The sequence below is a fragment of the Trichosurus vulpecula genome, chromosome 1, assembly GCF_011100635.1.
Source record: "Trichosurus vulpecula isolate mTriVul1 chromosome 1, mTriVul1.pri, whole genome shotgun sequence".
NCBI classification, from domain to species: domain Eukaryota; kingdom Metazoa; phylum Chordata; class Mammalia; order Diprotodontia; family Phalangeridae; genus Trichosurus; species Trichosurus vulpecula.
Window position 1 is genome coordinate 431227775 of NC_050573.1, and position 18392 is coordinate 431246166.

Consider the following 18392-nt stretch of genomic DNA (forward strand, 5'->3'; position numbering starts at 1 on the left):
CAGATTTAGGTTTCTCCCCTATTTGAAATGGAAACCTCCTTGAGGGGACGGACTGCTATCTTATCCCCTTTCTTTGTCTCCCTAGCAATTGGAATTCTATTTGATATATATGAGGAGCTTAACGGATCCTTGTTAACTTGTCTTGATCCTCACAAATAAACCTCTGTTTGGCATTTAAAACTCTTCCCAACCTGGCCTCTTCTTACTTCTCCAGTCTTCTTATACTTTGCTCCCTTCCACAAATTCTATAAGCTAGACACAGCAGCCTATTTGCTGTTTGCTTTATCTCTTATTACTTTGCCTTTACAATGAAAGCAAACGTTTGCCCCTCAAGCCTCAAATGCTCTCCCTCCCCACCTCTGACTCTTTGTTTAACTGACTTCCTGCAAAATTCAGTTTCAAATCCCACTTTCTGCAAGAGTCTTCTTGGTCCCTGCAGCTGCTAGAACCTTCCCTTCTATGAGTCCCTGCCTTCTATCTTGGAGCATGCATCTTGTATGCACCTATTTATTTATATATTTCCATTAAAATGTAGGCTTCTTAAAGACAGAGATTGTTTTTGCCTTTCTTTGTATCCTTATTACTTAACACAGTGCCTGCCACATAGTAGGTACTTAATAAATGCCTGCTGACTGAAATATGTGGGCTCTACAACTATACCACACCCTCTGTTTTATATGCACGTGCGCACACACACACACACATACACACACACATACACACACACTCACATACACACACAATGTCCTGTCATTGCTACTAATGATAAAGCATAAAATAGAGATGATGCCATTATGTTTTAAACCCATGATGAGTGCTGAGTTGCATGGCCACTAATGGTTACTCATTTCTCTAGAAAGTACTTGGAGAAATTGATCATTTAAATCCAAAGCATAAGGAGCTAGCAGGTCTAATGAAGGCCTTAGAGGTGTTGACATATATAGTCTACTAGAAACTATGAAGGTAAGTAATTAACAACTGATGGTAAATGAAGCTGTTCCTACAGCTTCTTGCCGTAACTTTTCATCCTTATGGTTGTACAATTCTCCTAACTACAGATTGATGTAAATTGCTACTTGTCGTTGACAAGGGTTGCTAGATCCAAAATAAACCTAGACTGTTGTTTTAAGAGTGAGGTTCCTAATATTTTCTAGTACTCCAGTGGAAAAAAAACTATGAATTTTTGGTAGCATAAGAAGGTCTCCATATTTTTATTGGCTAACTACAAGTTCTCAAAAAAAGGATCTTTTATCCTTTAAAAAATGACCCCATCAATTCATGTATTTAGCATAGTTTACCAACATTTCCAAACTCAGCATGGAAAAGCCATCAACATGGTACTAGGTCATGGGTCCTGAATGAAGCCGTCAGCAAGGATTAATAAACTGTGACAGCTGCCCAAAAGCTTTCATTCTCTCTATTTTAACATCAGACAGTAAGTTGAAATGCAGTGTAATCTTTGTTGAAACCAGCCCAGCAAACATGGCAGGAGTCAGAACTGAGAACAGATGACAGTAGTCATTGTTCATATAAATTTAGTCTACAGCAGTAAATTCTAGAGATGGCTATAGGGATGCAGCATTTACAAAGGCAGCAATTCCCACAGTAAGCAGGAAGGATAAGCTATTGCTCATCAGTGTAAACCAATCCTTTGAAAATGGACACAAAGAACTAAAGTAATTTCAGATCCCATGCCTAGGTACCTTGCAGCTTCCAAAACTGCAGCTATTATAAAAACCTCTTTCTGGTAACATAAATTTCCTGGAATTTTTAAAGTAAAAAATTAGAAATTACATTACTAAATAATTCTAAAGATTATTCTTTTTTAAATAGACATAATTCACATTCATGCTTTCAGACAGCTATATATTTAAAGGGAAATGGAAACAAATAATTGCATCAATTGTACAAATGATTCTTTAAAAAAAAGGTACCAAAATATGACCCACATATAAACTGGCAAGAATCAGGAACAAATGAATTTTTGCGAAATAATAATAATGATAATGTAGTATTATTAACAATGATAATCAGTGAACATTGCTTCTTAATGGATTCATGGTCTGCACTCAAGAACTTTACCTTTTGCTTCTAATTCACACCCTTGGTATAAGAGGCAGTCATTTGGCTTACCCCTTTTTCAATGCTCCCAGTTTGGCACAGTGTCCCTTCTGCAGCCGGAATACTGTTGGTAACACAGCGATTACTTTTGCTGAGACACCAGAGCTCTCTACACACTTCCTAGGAAAGAAGGCAAAAGCAAGTTGATCAGAATTACAGACTAAAATTGTTTCCAGTCCTCCACATTAAACACAGGCACAGACAAATTTAAATTTGTTCTGGAAAACACACACACACACACACACACACACACACACATGCACACACACACACACACATGGAACAGGCAGGCTTTTAATGTGTGAATTTAAAGGAAGCTACAAAATTGGAAAATATTTTGGAGTCATTTCAAAGACAAAACAAGTCTAAGAACATCCTGAAGAGAATGTGGCAGTATTGATTAGAGTTTGCCCGAATGGGTCTTCCACCAATGCATGGACACAGTCTGAGAAGTAAGGGCTCCTTTTCTGTGCCATCACTGTGACTGACATCTCTTAGGTATTTTTTGGAGCTGTCTCTTCCTCTTTATTATGACTTCTCATGACTCTCATTACCCTCAGCATCAAAAATTTACAGCACTTCTGAAATAGGAAATGTAAAATATTTCATTTTGTTCACACTATATTAATCCCTCACATTCTAAAATATGCTGCTTCAAGGTATTGCTAAGTAAATTGAATGAAAGGAAGGATAAACCCTAGACATTGAGGAAGATATTAATATTTTCAAGGGTTGTTTTTGTTTATGCAAATAATTATGGGGTTTGTACCCCTATTTCATCACCATTTCTACTTTTTAAAACATCTATGTTAATACAGTCAACCACAATATGGTATTACAATGTAATGGTTTTGTCATATAATATTTTGTTGTGTTACTTTGCTAATGCAAAGATATGTAACCAGTTTAACATTTAATGCTTATTAAACCATAAACTATAAGAGGATATCAACCTATCTTATCTAAATTATGTATCTAAATCACTCACATTTAATAAGTAAATTTTAATTGAAAGCTATATTTTCATTGTTGAACTTAAATCTGCATTTTTGCTTTAAACTATCAGAAAAACTTTTTTATGAATTTTGCATGAACAAAATTTGTAAAATTTATGAAGTATAATACAAATATAACAAGGTCATTCATTGAATTTCCCTTTTAGCAGAGCATTTCTATGATGCAGCAAATTAGAGCAATTACTCTAGACTCTATTTAGAGGGGGAAGAAAAAAGGGAAGAGTAAAGGAGCTAACTAGTAGTTTTTGATTAACAGTTGGCTAAAATATAATTTTCATTAACACTAATTAGCCTTTTCCCCTTTCCCTCTTACTGTCCCTTAGATTTCTTTTCATCCTTTTTGATACTTCCTAACTGATACTCCTATCTACTGACTTGACTTGCAAGTTTCTGATGTCTGCAGTCTAGGTTTTCTTAATCAAGGCTGTCCTTGACATTCATTCTAACTAGATTTTATCTGCATAAAAATGTCAGGTGGATTGTAACTTGCCTTTGGCCCCATATCCCCTTAGTTTTAACCTTGCCACTGAAAAATGTGATGGGTTCTTGCTATAAAGATATCACAGGGTCCATAAATATACTAAGAGACTAAGTCAAGATGGCTTCTAGATTAACCTTAGAATAACAATGAGGTGATCAGATGATTTCCCTTTATTCTAAAATGGAGAGAGTTCACATTTTTTAAAAAGGAAAATTTCCTTGTATTCCACCAAAATATTCAGAAATTTAGTTTTAACACCTTACCATCCTCAAATTACAGGATGTTAAATATTTCACTTTTTCTCATAGCCTCAGCTTCTGATTTAGAAGAATATTTATTTATACCACTTTGTAACTCAGTTTTTTTATATGAAAGAGTGCTCTGGAATGGGAAGGCATAATGATAATTTCATATCCATACAGAAGCAGGGCCAAATTATTCAAATCAGGCCCTAGGAGTCAGAAAGTAGCTCCAGGAGAAGCAAGAAGCAGAAAAATACGTTAATGAAAATGGCCACAAAGGTCCTGGAGCTGTCATCACCTGGCCAAAAAAGAAATGGATTTTGCTAAATTGAGAGACACATGGCCCTGATCACATATCTAAGCATCTTGAAGAAATAAAGATGGTAGAAAATGGAGACTTGAACAAGGCCAGTACACCTAGTAGGGCCTCAGGCTCAGATGTACACACAAAGTAGTAAAAGCCCTGTCCCTGAAAGCCCTCCAGTAAAGAAACCGTTCTCCAAAAGAACTCCAAAAAAACAATCAGCAAGGTCCAGGAGATGCTCTGTATAAAGATGGACCTTGAAAAATGCACTTCTAATTGAAAAAGTTATCAAGCCCTTCTGACCCTGCTAATTCTTGGCAGACTAAAGTATCTTTTACTAGAGCATTAAGTGCTATTTTTTTTTTAAAAAACTGTTTATAAGTAGAGGTCTGAAGGTCTGTATAGCAGAAAATATCTGTTGGGATAAAAAATGCAGAACTAAGAAGGATTTGCAGAACTTTAAAGTAAAGCTAAAGATTGGTCTCTTCACCTTGACAAAATGAAGATGCCATCTAAGTGATGTAGCATAGAGTGCTGGGCCAGGTCCTGAGTTCAAATTTGATCTGAGACATTAATTATTCATGTGATCCTGGGTAAATCTATCTGCCTCTGTTTCCTCATTTGTAAAAATGGGGATAATAATAGTAGCCCCCTCTCCGGGTTGTTGTGAGGATAAAATGAACTAATAATTATGAAGTATTTACATAACTGCTATATCTAAGGTAAGGCAATGTAGTTGAAAGTATATTGGTTTCAATGTCAGAAGTCCTGAGCTCAACTCTTGAATTTTATACTGTGTGTACATGAGCAAATCAGTGAACCTATCTGAACCTCAGTTCCCTCAGTTATAAGAAGGGGCTGCACTAGATGACCTCTAAGGTCCCACCAGCTCTAAATTTATTACACTAAGCCAAGAACATTTCTGAGTAAAAGGTGGATCTGCATTTGAAATGAGAAAAAGAGCTTCTTCACAAAAAGAAACAAGATTTTTTGAAGGATACCTTGCTTCATAATACTGATTTGTCAAAAAAATAAAAAATAAAAAAAACCAAATTCCTGAAAAAATCCCAAACCTCTCTTGACTTTGTTGAGCTATAAGAAACTGATGAAAGGTATCTTCTCAGGGAGTCCTCCTGCCTTAATTTCTTTGTATCCCAAGTGAGCTTCCATGCTTCAATAAAACTAAAATTCTAAACCTTGGTATTAGGAACACTCGTGTTATGAGTTCAAACCCAGCCTCAGACACTTATTAGGTATATGACCCTGGACAAGTCGTTTAACCCTGTTTGCCTCAGTTTCCTTATCTACGAAATGAACTGGAAAAGGAAATGGCAAACCACTCCAGTTATCTCTTCCAAGAAAGCCCCAAATGGGGTCACGAAAAGTCAGACATGACTACAATGACAACAAAATTAAAATCTGAAGCAGTGTCATACAATAGAAAGAGCACTGACTCTAGAGGTAGAGGACCAGGGGTTAAAACTTGTCTTTGCTGCTTCCTACATGTTTGAACTTGGGCAAGGCAATTAACTCCTCTGGGCCTCAGTTTCCCCATTGGCAAAATGAAAGGGCTGCACTTAGAGATGGCCTCTGAGATTCCTAAGAATTTTAGTTATATGATCCTAGATTAAGATTTTGATGCCTCTGCCTTTTAAGTATTCTGCCCACTTGATCTGTTGAACATCCATCACAATGTCAAGTATATCCAGAAAAATGTATTTGGTGATGGAAAAAAAGCCTGAAGATTCTAATGACTCATAGCTAGTCCTTATTAAGTGATTTTTGAAAGCAGAGGCTCACCCTTGTTAATACAGATGCTATGATCTTGCTAACAAGTCATCACTTGGGCCGCTTAGAGGTTATCAATTCTAATTTGAAGACGGTGTTATGAGGAAAGGTTGGGTCTGCCTCTTCCCGCTTCAGCTTGGGAAATGGAAAAACAAATAGGAATGACAAAGTATAATAGCACCTGCAGTGATGCTACTATAGTCCCAAACTGAACTAGAGAACCCAAGTCTTGGTCTCCCATAGAACCTTTCTGGCTGGCTCTAAGGACAACACTTCCTCTCGCCCCACCCAGACCAATGATAAAAAAGTGAACTCCCTCAAAACTATTAAGTAAGACACCACAAAAATACTGGTCAGTGTGGATAATATATACAACAACTATATGCATTTGTAACTTGCCATCAGTTAAAAGAAAGAAAGGCTATGTGGTTTTAGGTTTCTTTGGTCAACCAAATCATCACAAATATAAAAGTAAAGGCTTTCTGATGAAGTTAAAGAACTCATTTTCAGTCATATAATCCTGAAACCACCACAGTATTGTTTAGATGTTGAATTTCCATGTTAAAGATGTTAGGTATAATGCCAATCTTACTTTTAAAGTTCATTAATTTAAAAAAATATGATGCAAGTAATATTGGAAGGAAAGAAGGAAGGAAAAAAGGAAGGAAGGAGGAAGGAAGGGAGGAAGGAAGGAGGGAGGGAGGGAGGGAAAGAGGGAAGGCGGGAAGGAAAGAGGGAGGGAGGGAGGAAGAAGGGAGGGAGGAAGTGAAGGAGGGAGGGAAGAAGGGAGGGAAAGAGGGAAGGAGGGAGGGAGGAAGGAAAGAAGGAAACGGAAGGAAGGAAACTGAAGGAAGGAACCTACTAAAATCTTGGTCACCTTCCAATATCTTTAAGGTAATGACATCAGCAATCATTAGTTATAATCTAAACAATTACTCTTCAAAGATAGCTAGTACATTTCTCACTCATTTTTGGGTTTCTTTTTTCTGCCTCTTAAAAAAACTCCCAACAAAAAGAATAGTCAAGAGGATGTAAGTTCTAGTTCTGATTCTACTATTTGCTAATTACAGAAGTGCAAGTCACCTGCTCTCTGTCAGCCTCAGTTTCTTTATCTGTAAAACAATAATTTTCTTCCAGCTCTATGATCTTTCTTCAATGTTTCCAGTGAAGCTCTGTGACTTATGACCTGAATAGGATGGGTGGTGTGAGGATAAATTGTGGCCACGGGGGTATGGGGTTAGTCAATCCCTGACTCTGCTAGTAGTTATATTTATGTGAGTAGAGAAGACGAATAGCTAACTTTGTATGTGAGAATTACACAGTTTCAAAGGCCTTTGCTTTTCTCTGTTTTATGCGCCATTTGGTGCCTAGCATTGCTCCAAAGTGAAAAAAAACATTTGAATAAATAAACAAAATGGAAGTTTGTTTGGGGGAAAGCCTGCTGGTTTTCTTCTTTCCATTTTGGGCTAGATTCTCATGAACAAAAACAAAATCCAACAAAAAGTCATGAGTCTGGTAAAAATGATTGATGACAGCTTAATTATGGTAATTGTGCATAAAATAATATTCTAAGCATCCTTGGTCTCTCTCTAGGGTTCTAAATCCAGATTAGGATTATGACTTGGAAAAAGATGAATGCAAATAAGAATTACCTTGTCACTAAAATTTTTATCTCACAACCATGAGAGGCAGAATAGCATAATAAGTAGACAGCTTGCCTAGGAGCCAAGAGTATCTGGCCTTAAATCTCACCTTGGATATATACTGGCTGTGTGTTCTAGGCAACTCTCTAAGACAGGGTGCCTCAATCAAGTATCCATGGGTTCCCCTCCCCAAGGGTTCTATGAATGGATTTCAGTGGGATCTGCTAACTTGGGTGGCGAAAAAAAAATTACATCTTTATTTTTACTGAACTCTAACTGAAATTTAGCATTTCCCTTAATTATGAATGTTTTTAAAGTTATTATTCCGAGAAGAGGTCTGTAGGCTTCATCAGACAGGCAAAGGGGCCAATCACTCACAAAAATGGCTAAGAACCTTTAAGAACATAAATGAGAAAGTGCAAACCTATATTGTTGGAAGGAGTTTCCTTATCTCAGGAACATCTCTTTGGAACAGCAACCCTGAGAGTCTTCCTTCCCAGCTTGATTTTTTTTTCTTTTTTTCTAATTAAAGGGGCTATTCCTTGACTACTTCTTAAAGAGGTCTATTCACTGAATGGGCATTACCTCACTCTAAGTACATGAAAAGGCCTTAGCCTAAAAGGGTCAAGGTCTCCCAATGCATCCTGGGCCATCTCTAATCATCCTGGTGAATATCAGGCCACTGGACCCAGATGGTTCTGGAGGAGAAAGTGAGGCTGGTGACCTTGCACAACCCTCCCTTACTCAAATCGAAGTCAACTGCAAGTCATGTCATCATTTCCCTGATGTCATGGTCCTCTTTGAGAACAAAGGACAAACACAATTTTAGTGAAATCACAGGTCCAGTCCCCAACCCTTACAACTATTTGAATTCAATATTTAATATCCAATAATTAATATTAATATGTAATTACTCAATAATAATAACAGCACCAGGTATTTATATAGTGCTTTAAAGACACTGTCTCATTTTATATACCCAGTCCTGTGAGGTAGGTAATAATAGTATAAGTCTGAAAGATAGCAAGTGACTTAGGCTCATAATATTTAGAGCCCGAAGAGACCTCACCAATCATATAGCTTCCCAGAGAAGGAGAAGAGGTGAACTAACTTGTCAGAGGTCATACAGATAGTGAGTAGCAGAGCCAAAATTTGAATCCAATTCTATTGGTTTCCAACCAATGTTACTTCCGTGACACTAGATTTCCACAAGTCACACGGTTAATAAGTGGAAGAGTTTGGACTGAACCCAAGGCTCTTGATTCTAAGTAAGTGGTGTTTTTTTCTCATTACACCACAGATGCCACACCAAAGCCAACATTAAAGAAAGACTATTATATATGAAGCTTCCTAATTTCATATCTCATGTCTGGATTTCAAAAGCCAATATGCTTCATCAGCACTATCTATGGAATTCTTTTATGTTCATTTGATTTAAATGTGGAATATCATCTTCCAGATCACCAAACTGCTGGCTTTGAGCCAATGTTGGCACGTATTAGCAGTAATTAGATGTAATTACCCTTTTATTTTGTATAGTCATCTCAACATTTTATGGACATCATACCTTATAATTATAAACAGACAATAAAAAGAAAATAGAAATCTTCAATAGATTTTGAGATGCTAACAAGGGCCTCTGATCCCAACAGCAGAAGTTTTCATTTGACACAGAAAATTGTTCTGACAAAATTAAAATGTATCTGCCAGAGTTCTTAAAAAAATTCTAACTTGCTTTCCCCATACTCTCTTTTTCCATGGACAGATATGCATTAAGAAAGAAAATGAACCTTTTGTTTTTTGTTGTTTTAATTAATTTGATTTTCCTTTCTTAGCTGCAAAGAGGTACATGTGAGATCTTACTCTTTATTTCTGTACATTTACTTTATAATTTTTGGGTGGTTATTAAGTTTACATTTTAAAATTAAGAAAATTAAGAAAATAAACAATGAAAGCAAAGAAAACAAAAAGGCAATTCCGCCTTCCTGGTAAAATCAGAAGCCCAGAGCAACTTTTATAACTATTATATCAAGACGGAAACCAAATTGGGTGTCTGAGGATATAATGACTTCTTTATTGCTAGACTGTTGGTTTTTTTTTAAAGGTAGAGGTCATAATTGTGCTCAAAGATATCTGCCCCAAGGCAACCCTTATGCTATTCAGGGTCCTGGATTCTGGATTTGCGAGGCTCCCTTTGCTCTTATTATCTTATCAGTAACATCCCTCAACAGCTGTCTCCAATAAAACAGCCTGAAAACCCAGGAGAACAGGGCCCTGGAAAGGTCAGGAGGATAGTCCTGATTAGAAAGGTTACTTACCATTTCATCACACAAAACAAAAATCAAGAACCAACACACGGTGACCGGATGGCCCCACTCCAGGTGTTTAGTAACTATCAGATGAAAAGGGATAATGTATCCTCCAGGGGCCTTAAATAGATTTTAATCCTATTGTGCAAGGAGAGAGAGTCTGAGCCCTAACCCAGAGTTCAACCTGGGTCATTTTAATAACTACTCACTAGCAAAGAAAACAAATAGAAGTGTTTCCTTTTTAAAAAAATTAAACAAAAACCAATAACACCACCAACCAAGCCACAAACTCAGGGGGAAAAAATCTGAAGACCACACTGAGAACACTAATGACATTTAACAGTTAATGGACTATGGATCCATTATCAATAGAAGATATAAGATGCTTCTGTTTCAACTAAACCATATCTAGTTACAGAGGAAAAACAAATAAAAATCCATCTATCATTTCATATCTGGCAGGCTTGATTCTACAATTTCTGAATGTGTTTTTATACATGAAGGAGTTCTGGTAAAAGGACAATCAATACCTCTGCCTTGTCTCTCTACCCAAATCAATGAACACTATTCTATGGTAAAGATCATCAAGGACAGCAATTTTTATAGTCATGCCATTAAAAACATTTCAGTATTTAAGAATTCTTCCCAACCTGAAAATTTTTTTCTAGTATTTAGTAATCTTGCCGGGCACAGAGGCACAAGAAGGCAATCACCGCCACAGCAGAGGATGAGGCTGGTGGATTGCTTAAGCTCAGCAGTTAAGTTGCAGTAGGGCTAAAGCCAATCGAATGTCCACACTAAGTCCAGAACCAATATGGTGAGACCCCAAGAGTGGGGAGCCACCAGGCTGCCTAAAGAAGGGCAAACCAGCCCAGGTTAGAAATGGAGCTGATCAAAGCTTCCACGTTGATGAGTAGTGGAATCTGGCTCATGAGTTGCTGCCGCCCTTCCAGATAACTGAGTCACAATAATAATCGCCATCATCATCCTGTCGTTATCGTTATCATCATCATCATCACCATCATCATCCTAATATTCAGTAATCTTCATTTCCAATTGCAAATTAAGACTATTGTTTCTTAACTTGCCATTAGTACAAGTGGAGAACAATTTGATAAAAATATTCACAGCACAACAAATATTCCTTAGTTCTATGCTTTTTAAAAAAGTTATCACTCAACATTCTAATTTACAAGCTAAACATACTCAACTCCTTCCAACTTCCTTTTCAGAAATCCCATCTGCAAAACTTTAGTCATTTTGCCACTTTCTTCTCCAAAGTTCTCTTTTAGAAGGACTATTCCAAGCCAGATTCTAGTAGTAAAAGCTAAAATAGATTTTAGTCCACTCTTCTTGGATAAAGCAACTTGTCATACAGGTAATGAGTTTTAGAGCTGTAATTGAAAATCAAGTGTTCTGATGTCAAATACTGTGTTCTTACCACTATAATACCATTCTGCATTCATTATTCTGGGAGAGTAGGAGTTTTAAGAATTACCTCTTGTTTTTGAAGATAATTCTTCCAGGAAACTCTTTTTTTCATCCAGACCAGTGGTGACAAACTGAAACAGAGAGGTGTGCTCCTAATCCATACACAAGCATACCTGCAGGCTGTATTATTGACTTAGTTTTAAAATCTAATATTATCTGTTTCATTGTATTTTTATTTACTTTTTTAAATATTTCCCAATTACATTTTAGTCTGGTTCTGGATTGTTGTGGGTCACCTCTGGTCTAGACCTATGATTTCATTTATATGTGGAATTTCACAGTGAGCAAACTCCTTCTACCAATGAACATCTACCAGGCATAATTTTAGAGAGTTACCTGAAACAGTGAAAAGTTAACTAATCCATCCAGAGTCAAACATCCAGTATTTATCAAAGGTAGAACTTGAATCCGGGTCTTCCCAAATCAAATCTGGCTCTCTATCTACTATACTATGTTACCTCTCAGAATCTCCCTTTTTTAGTTGCTGAACTGCCTCCCTTTGTCTCATTCCCTCCTATGCACCCAGCTAGCATTTTTAGACCTACAACTTTCACATCAGTTTTTCAGCCTCTGACTTGGGTTATAGTCACATATATGTATCACTATAATATTTAATCTCTGAGGTCTCCTAAATAAAAGATCTTGTTATTCAGATCCCAGAATAAATGTGATGTATTCTTTGTAAGAGACCATCTAATCCTTATTTAATTGATGAGTAAGTTAAAGCCAGCGATATATTGCTCTAACAAGGATGGCAGCAAGTGGGCATGAGAGACTCTTGTAATAAGAGCAGGCATTGCCTCTTCCCTAACTAGGAGCTCTCCAGCACAACTTCAGACCCAAAGTGGCAAGGAAGGAGAAATGTATATGGGAAGAGGCCCCAGGAGATCAGAGTCCCATGGGCCTTTTGCCTGTTTGCATACTAAGTAGCAGGAATTTGGAAAAGACAAGGAAAAGAGGAAGAGACATAAGGAAAAGAAGAGAAAGCAAGAGACAGAAGGCAGACTGGCAAGGTGAATGGTCTCATAGGCCAGCCATTCCTAGGATACTCCTGAGCTTCCTTGAGATAAAAAGAGTGGACAGAGAGATGGTGGGGGATACACGGAGTGTTATGGTCATGGTTTCCCCAAATCCATGAATCTTTGCATGAATCCAACATTGCTGGAGCCAAGCAGAGCAGCTATAATAGATTCCAGACTACACCTAAGAAGCTTTTACAAATCTCCAGGAGGCAGACAACACTAAGCTTTTTTTCAACCACTGGGAACAGGAGCACTAAAGGCTCTTCTTTTGCTGATATGCTAAAGGAATTAGGGATTATCTGGGTGGAATTAGATTATACTCCTCCTGGAACCTGTTAGGGGTTGTACCCATTTGGGTGTGCAGGGCAGAGTAAGCCTCTACTATTTGATTCTTAGGTGTTTTTTACTGTAGCTTTCAAGTTTTAATTAAATGTTTTTTGTTAATGGATCACTTAGCTAACTTCTGAATCTCTGAATGGCAGTGAGAGAGAATGCTTATTTAGCACCTCTGGGAAAAGGAGGAGGGCCATCTAGAGAAGCCTCTAAGGGGGCAAAGATTCTGTATCATTCCCCCGATGTGGGTCTCAGGAAGGCAGGGAGGCATTGGCATGTTGGGCAGGGAATACAGAGTTAAGTGGCAATGCAGAGAGAGCCTCGGTACTAACCTAGATCCCTGGACGTATAGAATGCAAGAGGCTTATGCCTTCTTAGCCACTTTATTACAGATGGCCCTGATGCATGATGAAGAATTCCTGGGCCATGCCAGAAATGTCTTTGCTATGGCTTTGATTTTCCTAATGCTACTACTGTTCATTGTCACCACCTTGCATTTGGAGACCCATTAGGAATGCAAAGATTCAGCATCATCCGCACCTGGACCACATTGTTGAAACGTGAGACTTGGTCATTCTAAAGGAGGGAGGAAAAAGCCCAAGATCTCTGAATTTCGTTCTTCTTCATTTAAAATTTTTGTTTTGTTTTTCATGTTAGTGTAGTAGTGGTAGTAGTGGCTTTTTATCTTTCTCTTCCCCAGATACTGCCCATGTGAGAAGGCCTCAGCAGTAAAAGCTCCTAACTATTGAAATGTAGAAGATCCTCTAGAAGATGTCAGGATCTTACCATCAAGGGGTGGCATGTGATAGGTCTAACATCTACCAGTATTTCCCCACAACACGGCTTAGGTCCATCTCTCCTCATTCCCTCTTGCAACAGGGTTTGGTTTCCCCTAGAAGGAGACAAAGTGGTCTCAGAAGCTTATTTGCCCCTGTTTTCATGATCCAGCTTCTTGGTCTCCTAAGGGCACAAAAGTCCCTCTGACTTGGTAGATTTCTGAAACCCACATGAATCACTGTATCTTTCACCATATCCTGTCCCAATTACCATTATGGAGATGAAAGAGACCATGTCTAGAGTAGCTCAGTGCCACTGAATCCCTGTCGCATATCCTTGCTGTTACGGCAAAAGTAAACCTCCTTTTGTTACTGTTCAATGAATTGTAAGTACCTCATTTCATCCCAACATCAAACCTGTACTAAGAGAGTGCTGCTGTCAGCGTTACCTCTATCACTAAGCAAATCTCACAGCAGAGAATTAGTCTGGTAAAAAAAAAATTCTACTAATAAAGTAGTAATTATAGCTAGCCTTATGTAACATTTTAAGATTTGCAAAGTGATGAGGTGAGAACTTCAAAAAGCTCTCCAGTTTTGCAACATGGGCTCCTAAATTATGATCTATATTTGTTCCAAAAGGGATTCTGAGCCCTAGAAACCTGAAAAATTTCTATATAATAGGAAATCTTCCTGGGAAGCACTAAATGCCTTATTGTGTTCATTCAAAGTAATTGGACAGGAGGTTCAGGGACATGAAACAATTTAACATTTATTATAAACATTTACTATAAACTGACTACTTTGATATATTAATAAGACAGACACTATAATGAGATATTTACGTGTGTATTACATAATTTTTTTTCTGAAAGCTGGACCAATGCTACATATACATTAAGGATTAATTTTGCATTGCATTGAAGGAACTACTTATAATGAAGAAAGGAATGCATTCATTCATTCATTTATTCAATGAAGCAATGAATCAAAAATGAATTTATTTACTCAATGAAGGAATGAATCAAAAATGAATTCATTTACTCAATGAAGGAATGAATCAAAAATGAATTCATTTACTCAATGAAGGAATGAATCATAAATGAATTCATTTATTCAATGAAACAAAGTAAAGGCAACAATCTAGCATTGTACCTAGGCTTAATTTTAGCAGGCTATTCCAAAATTTCCCACGGAGGACCATGGCAGGGATGGAGAGAAGAGGAGGATAGAGAAAAGAAACAAAGTTTAGAGCTCTAAATCTGTGATCTTTGACCTGAGATTCACATTCACTTGGAAAGACAAATTCAATAATGGGTAAGCTTATCCACTTAAAGCAACAGGTCACATTTGATCTTTTCTGCCAACCTGGAAGACTCCAAGTGCTCCACAGATCAAAGGCTGGAGCCACAGGCTCACTGAGAGAGGCATACCACCAAATCTAACACACAGGGATGGAGGACGCTGGTATTCATATAGCTTCCTCGTGCCCTATTCTCTTGCTGCTAGACAGTGCTAGACACCAGAAGCTGCCTCCAGGGACAGTCTGAAGGCTGTTCTTTGGAAAGTGTGATAAGGACTTGGTGATCAGTATCAGACCATGGGTAATACTTTGTCTAACCATACTTACTATTTTTAAAGGAAGAAAAAGCAAAATACAATATACCAAAAAAAAAATGTTTTTGTGTTAGTTCTAAGTCCTCTCAGGCTGTGAAAAACTTCACAGATAATAAAATGCACCACAGCGAGGTCAACCATGTGCCAATAGTAATAAGATCTATAAAATTTCTGAGGTTTTGTCTGGGGCCTTATGTCTATCTGTGGACCAGCTTTGTCTTGATGCTAACCAGTAAACTATGCACTGTGACAATTGAACCACTAAAGCTATTTTGAAATAATATTTGGAGCCTGATTTAAAATGACAGAACAAGGAAATTCAGAGTTAAGGCTGAGCTTGAGCCCTGAATTCATCCATTGTGTTTAAGGATCACTTTGCATTTTCGTATAAAATCAGTAAGATCACCCACAGTCTAGACTCCTTATAGCACACAGGCAGAGAAATGACTATTTCAACATTAAAAATCCTTTCTGACTTTAGATTTATTAATGTAGATTACTGTTGTAGTGTGATTTTGCGTGATTCAGTTTTTTCTACTTCTTTTTTAGTAGGAGAGATTAAAGCAAAAGGGGAAAAAAAGTGAGATGATAGGCCATACACATTCCTTTGGGAAGTGGTAGGTTCCAGTGAGATAATGTATTTAAAGCACTGTGTTAGCCTTAATGTACTGTGTTAATGTTAGTTATTATCATTATTATATTTATTATAGTTGTATTATATTTATATATGCAATGCTACATAGTATAATACCATATGGCTATAGAATATTGTATTATAATAGTTAACACCCATAAGAAGTAGACATCTTTGGACATATTTATTATCTTAATACTATTATTTTATTTGTAGGCCACTTCATTTAGGAAGTCCAAGCTCCTTAAGAAACTTAGTGACATTGCTACTATAAACCCAGCATATTTCTTTATAACCTGTGATATCCTGCTTTTCATGCTGTTGGCATGGACTTAGATGCTGCCTTGAAGAGACTCTAACTCTAAACACATGAGAAGTGAAATTCATCCATACAATCTATGGCAAAGAAATTCAAACCCAATATTCAGGGCTATAGACAACTTAAATATTTTTACAGCTCAGAACATTCCAAATACTTTTGTGGCATAATATTTTTACACCTCAGAACATTCCAAATACTTTTGTGGCATAAGGAAGTTCTAGTCTTCTCCTTCTCTTTCAGACATGGCTAGCATAGAAGAGGGGTTTGTTTTCTTGGAGAATTTCCTAAACAAACAAATAAACAAAACCCTGGGAGCCAGCTTCCACTGGGCAAAGAGGGATGAAATCATGGACTGTCCCCTGAAACAAAGAGTATATGGTACCCTTAATTTACTATGCACATTAATTATAACTAGCAGAAAGAACACATGACTGGAAAGAGTTTTGGGTTTCAGACTAAGCTGCACCAATCATTTTGAGACACTGAAAAAAGTAAGCTTTTTGTCCACTAGCTTTCCCATCTATAAGTTGTGGAAATGAATGAAGCACTTCACCAAAGCACTCTGAATTTTTTCAGGAAAAAAATGTACAAGGTAAATGCAAGAATGTGTTATTTAGCCATTTCTAAACATACTATATCATATTATTTTATGGATCAGTTACTAACAACTGTTACTAACAACAATCACTTTACCCCTACTTCTGAAATACATGGGAATCATAGCCAAAACTCAGCTCTAGGGCAATAATGAACACTGTCATAAACAGAAATGACAAAAAAAAATTTATGTGAGTTCTCAAATTTGACCAGCACATAAACTGACGAACCTACTCCTGTAAAGAATTCAAGCAAGATTTCTGAGGGCTATGAATGTGGTCCGTGGCAGCCACTGTACTGACCACACAATGACCAAAAGTTGGAAGCGACAGAGAGTAGATAAGTGTGGTCACTGCTGTGGTTCCCACGGACCACATCTCTTGTCATTAGAAATCCTGCCTGAACACCACATTGAGCACTAAGACAGAGTGGAATGAGAGGACTGAGGAACCTATCCAGAATCCCCAACTTCACAGGGAAGATTCCTAGTATAAATAAACTGGATGGAGTCCAGGCTGCTCTGATGATCCCACTGCAAGAGTGGATGTCTGATCCCTCCGGGTACTCACATTCAGATGGTAGATATATTAAAAGATTTATTAAACATTTTCAATTAATTGCTAGACACTGTGCTGACCAGAATACAGATGACTTCTCTGTTCTTCATGGCCATTATCTGAAGCGTACCTTATTTACGTGATAGAACTGACACCGCGAAAGACACCATGGTTAGTTCTCTAAAATGGCATTTATAAAGATTTTTAAACCTTGAAAATCTACCAGCTACAACAGCTGTGTAAATACAGTTCTATTCAGCTTTTCCGGCACATATTTACTTACTAGACAGTAGCAATTGTCTAGCATATATTTAGATGCTCATTAAAAAGTGGACTTTTGACCCAACATACTAAAATCTTCAATAGTATATGGTCTTTTTCTTTTCTTTTTTTAAATGTAGATCTTGGGCAAGTATACGAATTTAAGGAAACTAGTTTTTTAATAAATTGGTGTGGGTACAGTTGAAATATGTATTTGTAAAGTGCATATTCATCTATACAGGCCTTCTAATACAATTTCAGAGTTCAGAACACAGTACACACTTTATCAACACAAGGTTTAAAGAAATGAAAAGCAGAAGGCATATAAATAGAATGCATTCAGTTCTTCCATAGGTAGCTAGCCTGATTTTCTAATATTTAAATGCTCAGTTACAACTGACATGAATGACAATTTTACTCATGAAGAGAAAGAAGACATAAGTTAAAGTATTACTTTATTTGAGGAAGAAAAAACACAAGGAATACCTAGATTTCTGTTTTATTGGCAATAGAGATCAACATATACAAAAACACAGAAATTAAGATAAGTACATAGAAGCAACATTCCAAACTACAGTTTGAAATTAACTATTATCCTTGACAATAAAGAAAAGCAAAAGCACAGATAAATGAAATCCACAGAAAATCTCAAATTAATTGCATATTAATTTCAACTTTCAAGAGATAAACTATGACTAACAAAATTTTGTTAACTTTTGCAGACCAATAAGGGTTCATCCACATAGAAAGAATAGAGTAAGACGACAATCAACTCCCTTGAATTCAAATATCGTCTCTATGTAAATGATTCCCAAAACTATACATCCAGCCCTAGTATCTCCTGTGAGCTTTCCCTTTTCTCTTCTTTCATACCACAACTT

The 18392-nt window shown here is 37.0% G+C and overlaps 1 protein-coding gene across 2 annotated transcripts in view; it reads right to left on the bottom strand.

Moving 5' to 3' along the window:
- ADAMTS6 (ADAM metallopeptidase with thrombospondin type 1 motif 6) overlaps positions 1-18392 on the bottom strand; it is a 316340-nt gene that overhangs the window by 98723 nt on the left and 199225 nt on the right. For both annotated transcript variants that reach the window (XM_036736575.1, XM_036736573.1), the window contains exon 11: positions 2134-2241. In XM_036736575.1, coding sequence (XP_036592470.1) covers positions 2134-2241 — 108 coding nt within the window. The remainder of the gene's footprint in view (positions 1-2133; positions 2242-18392) is intronic.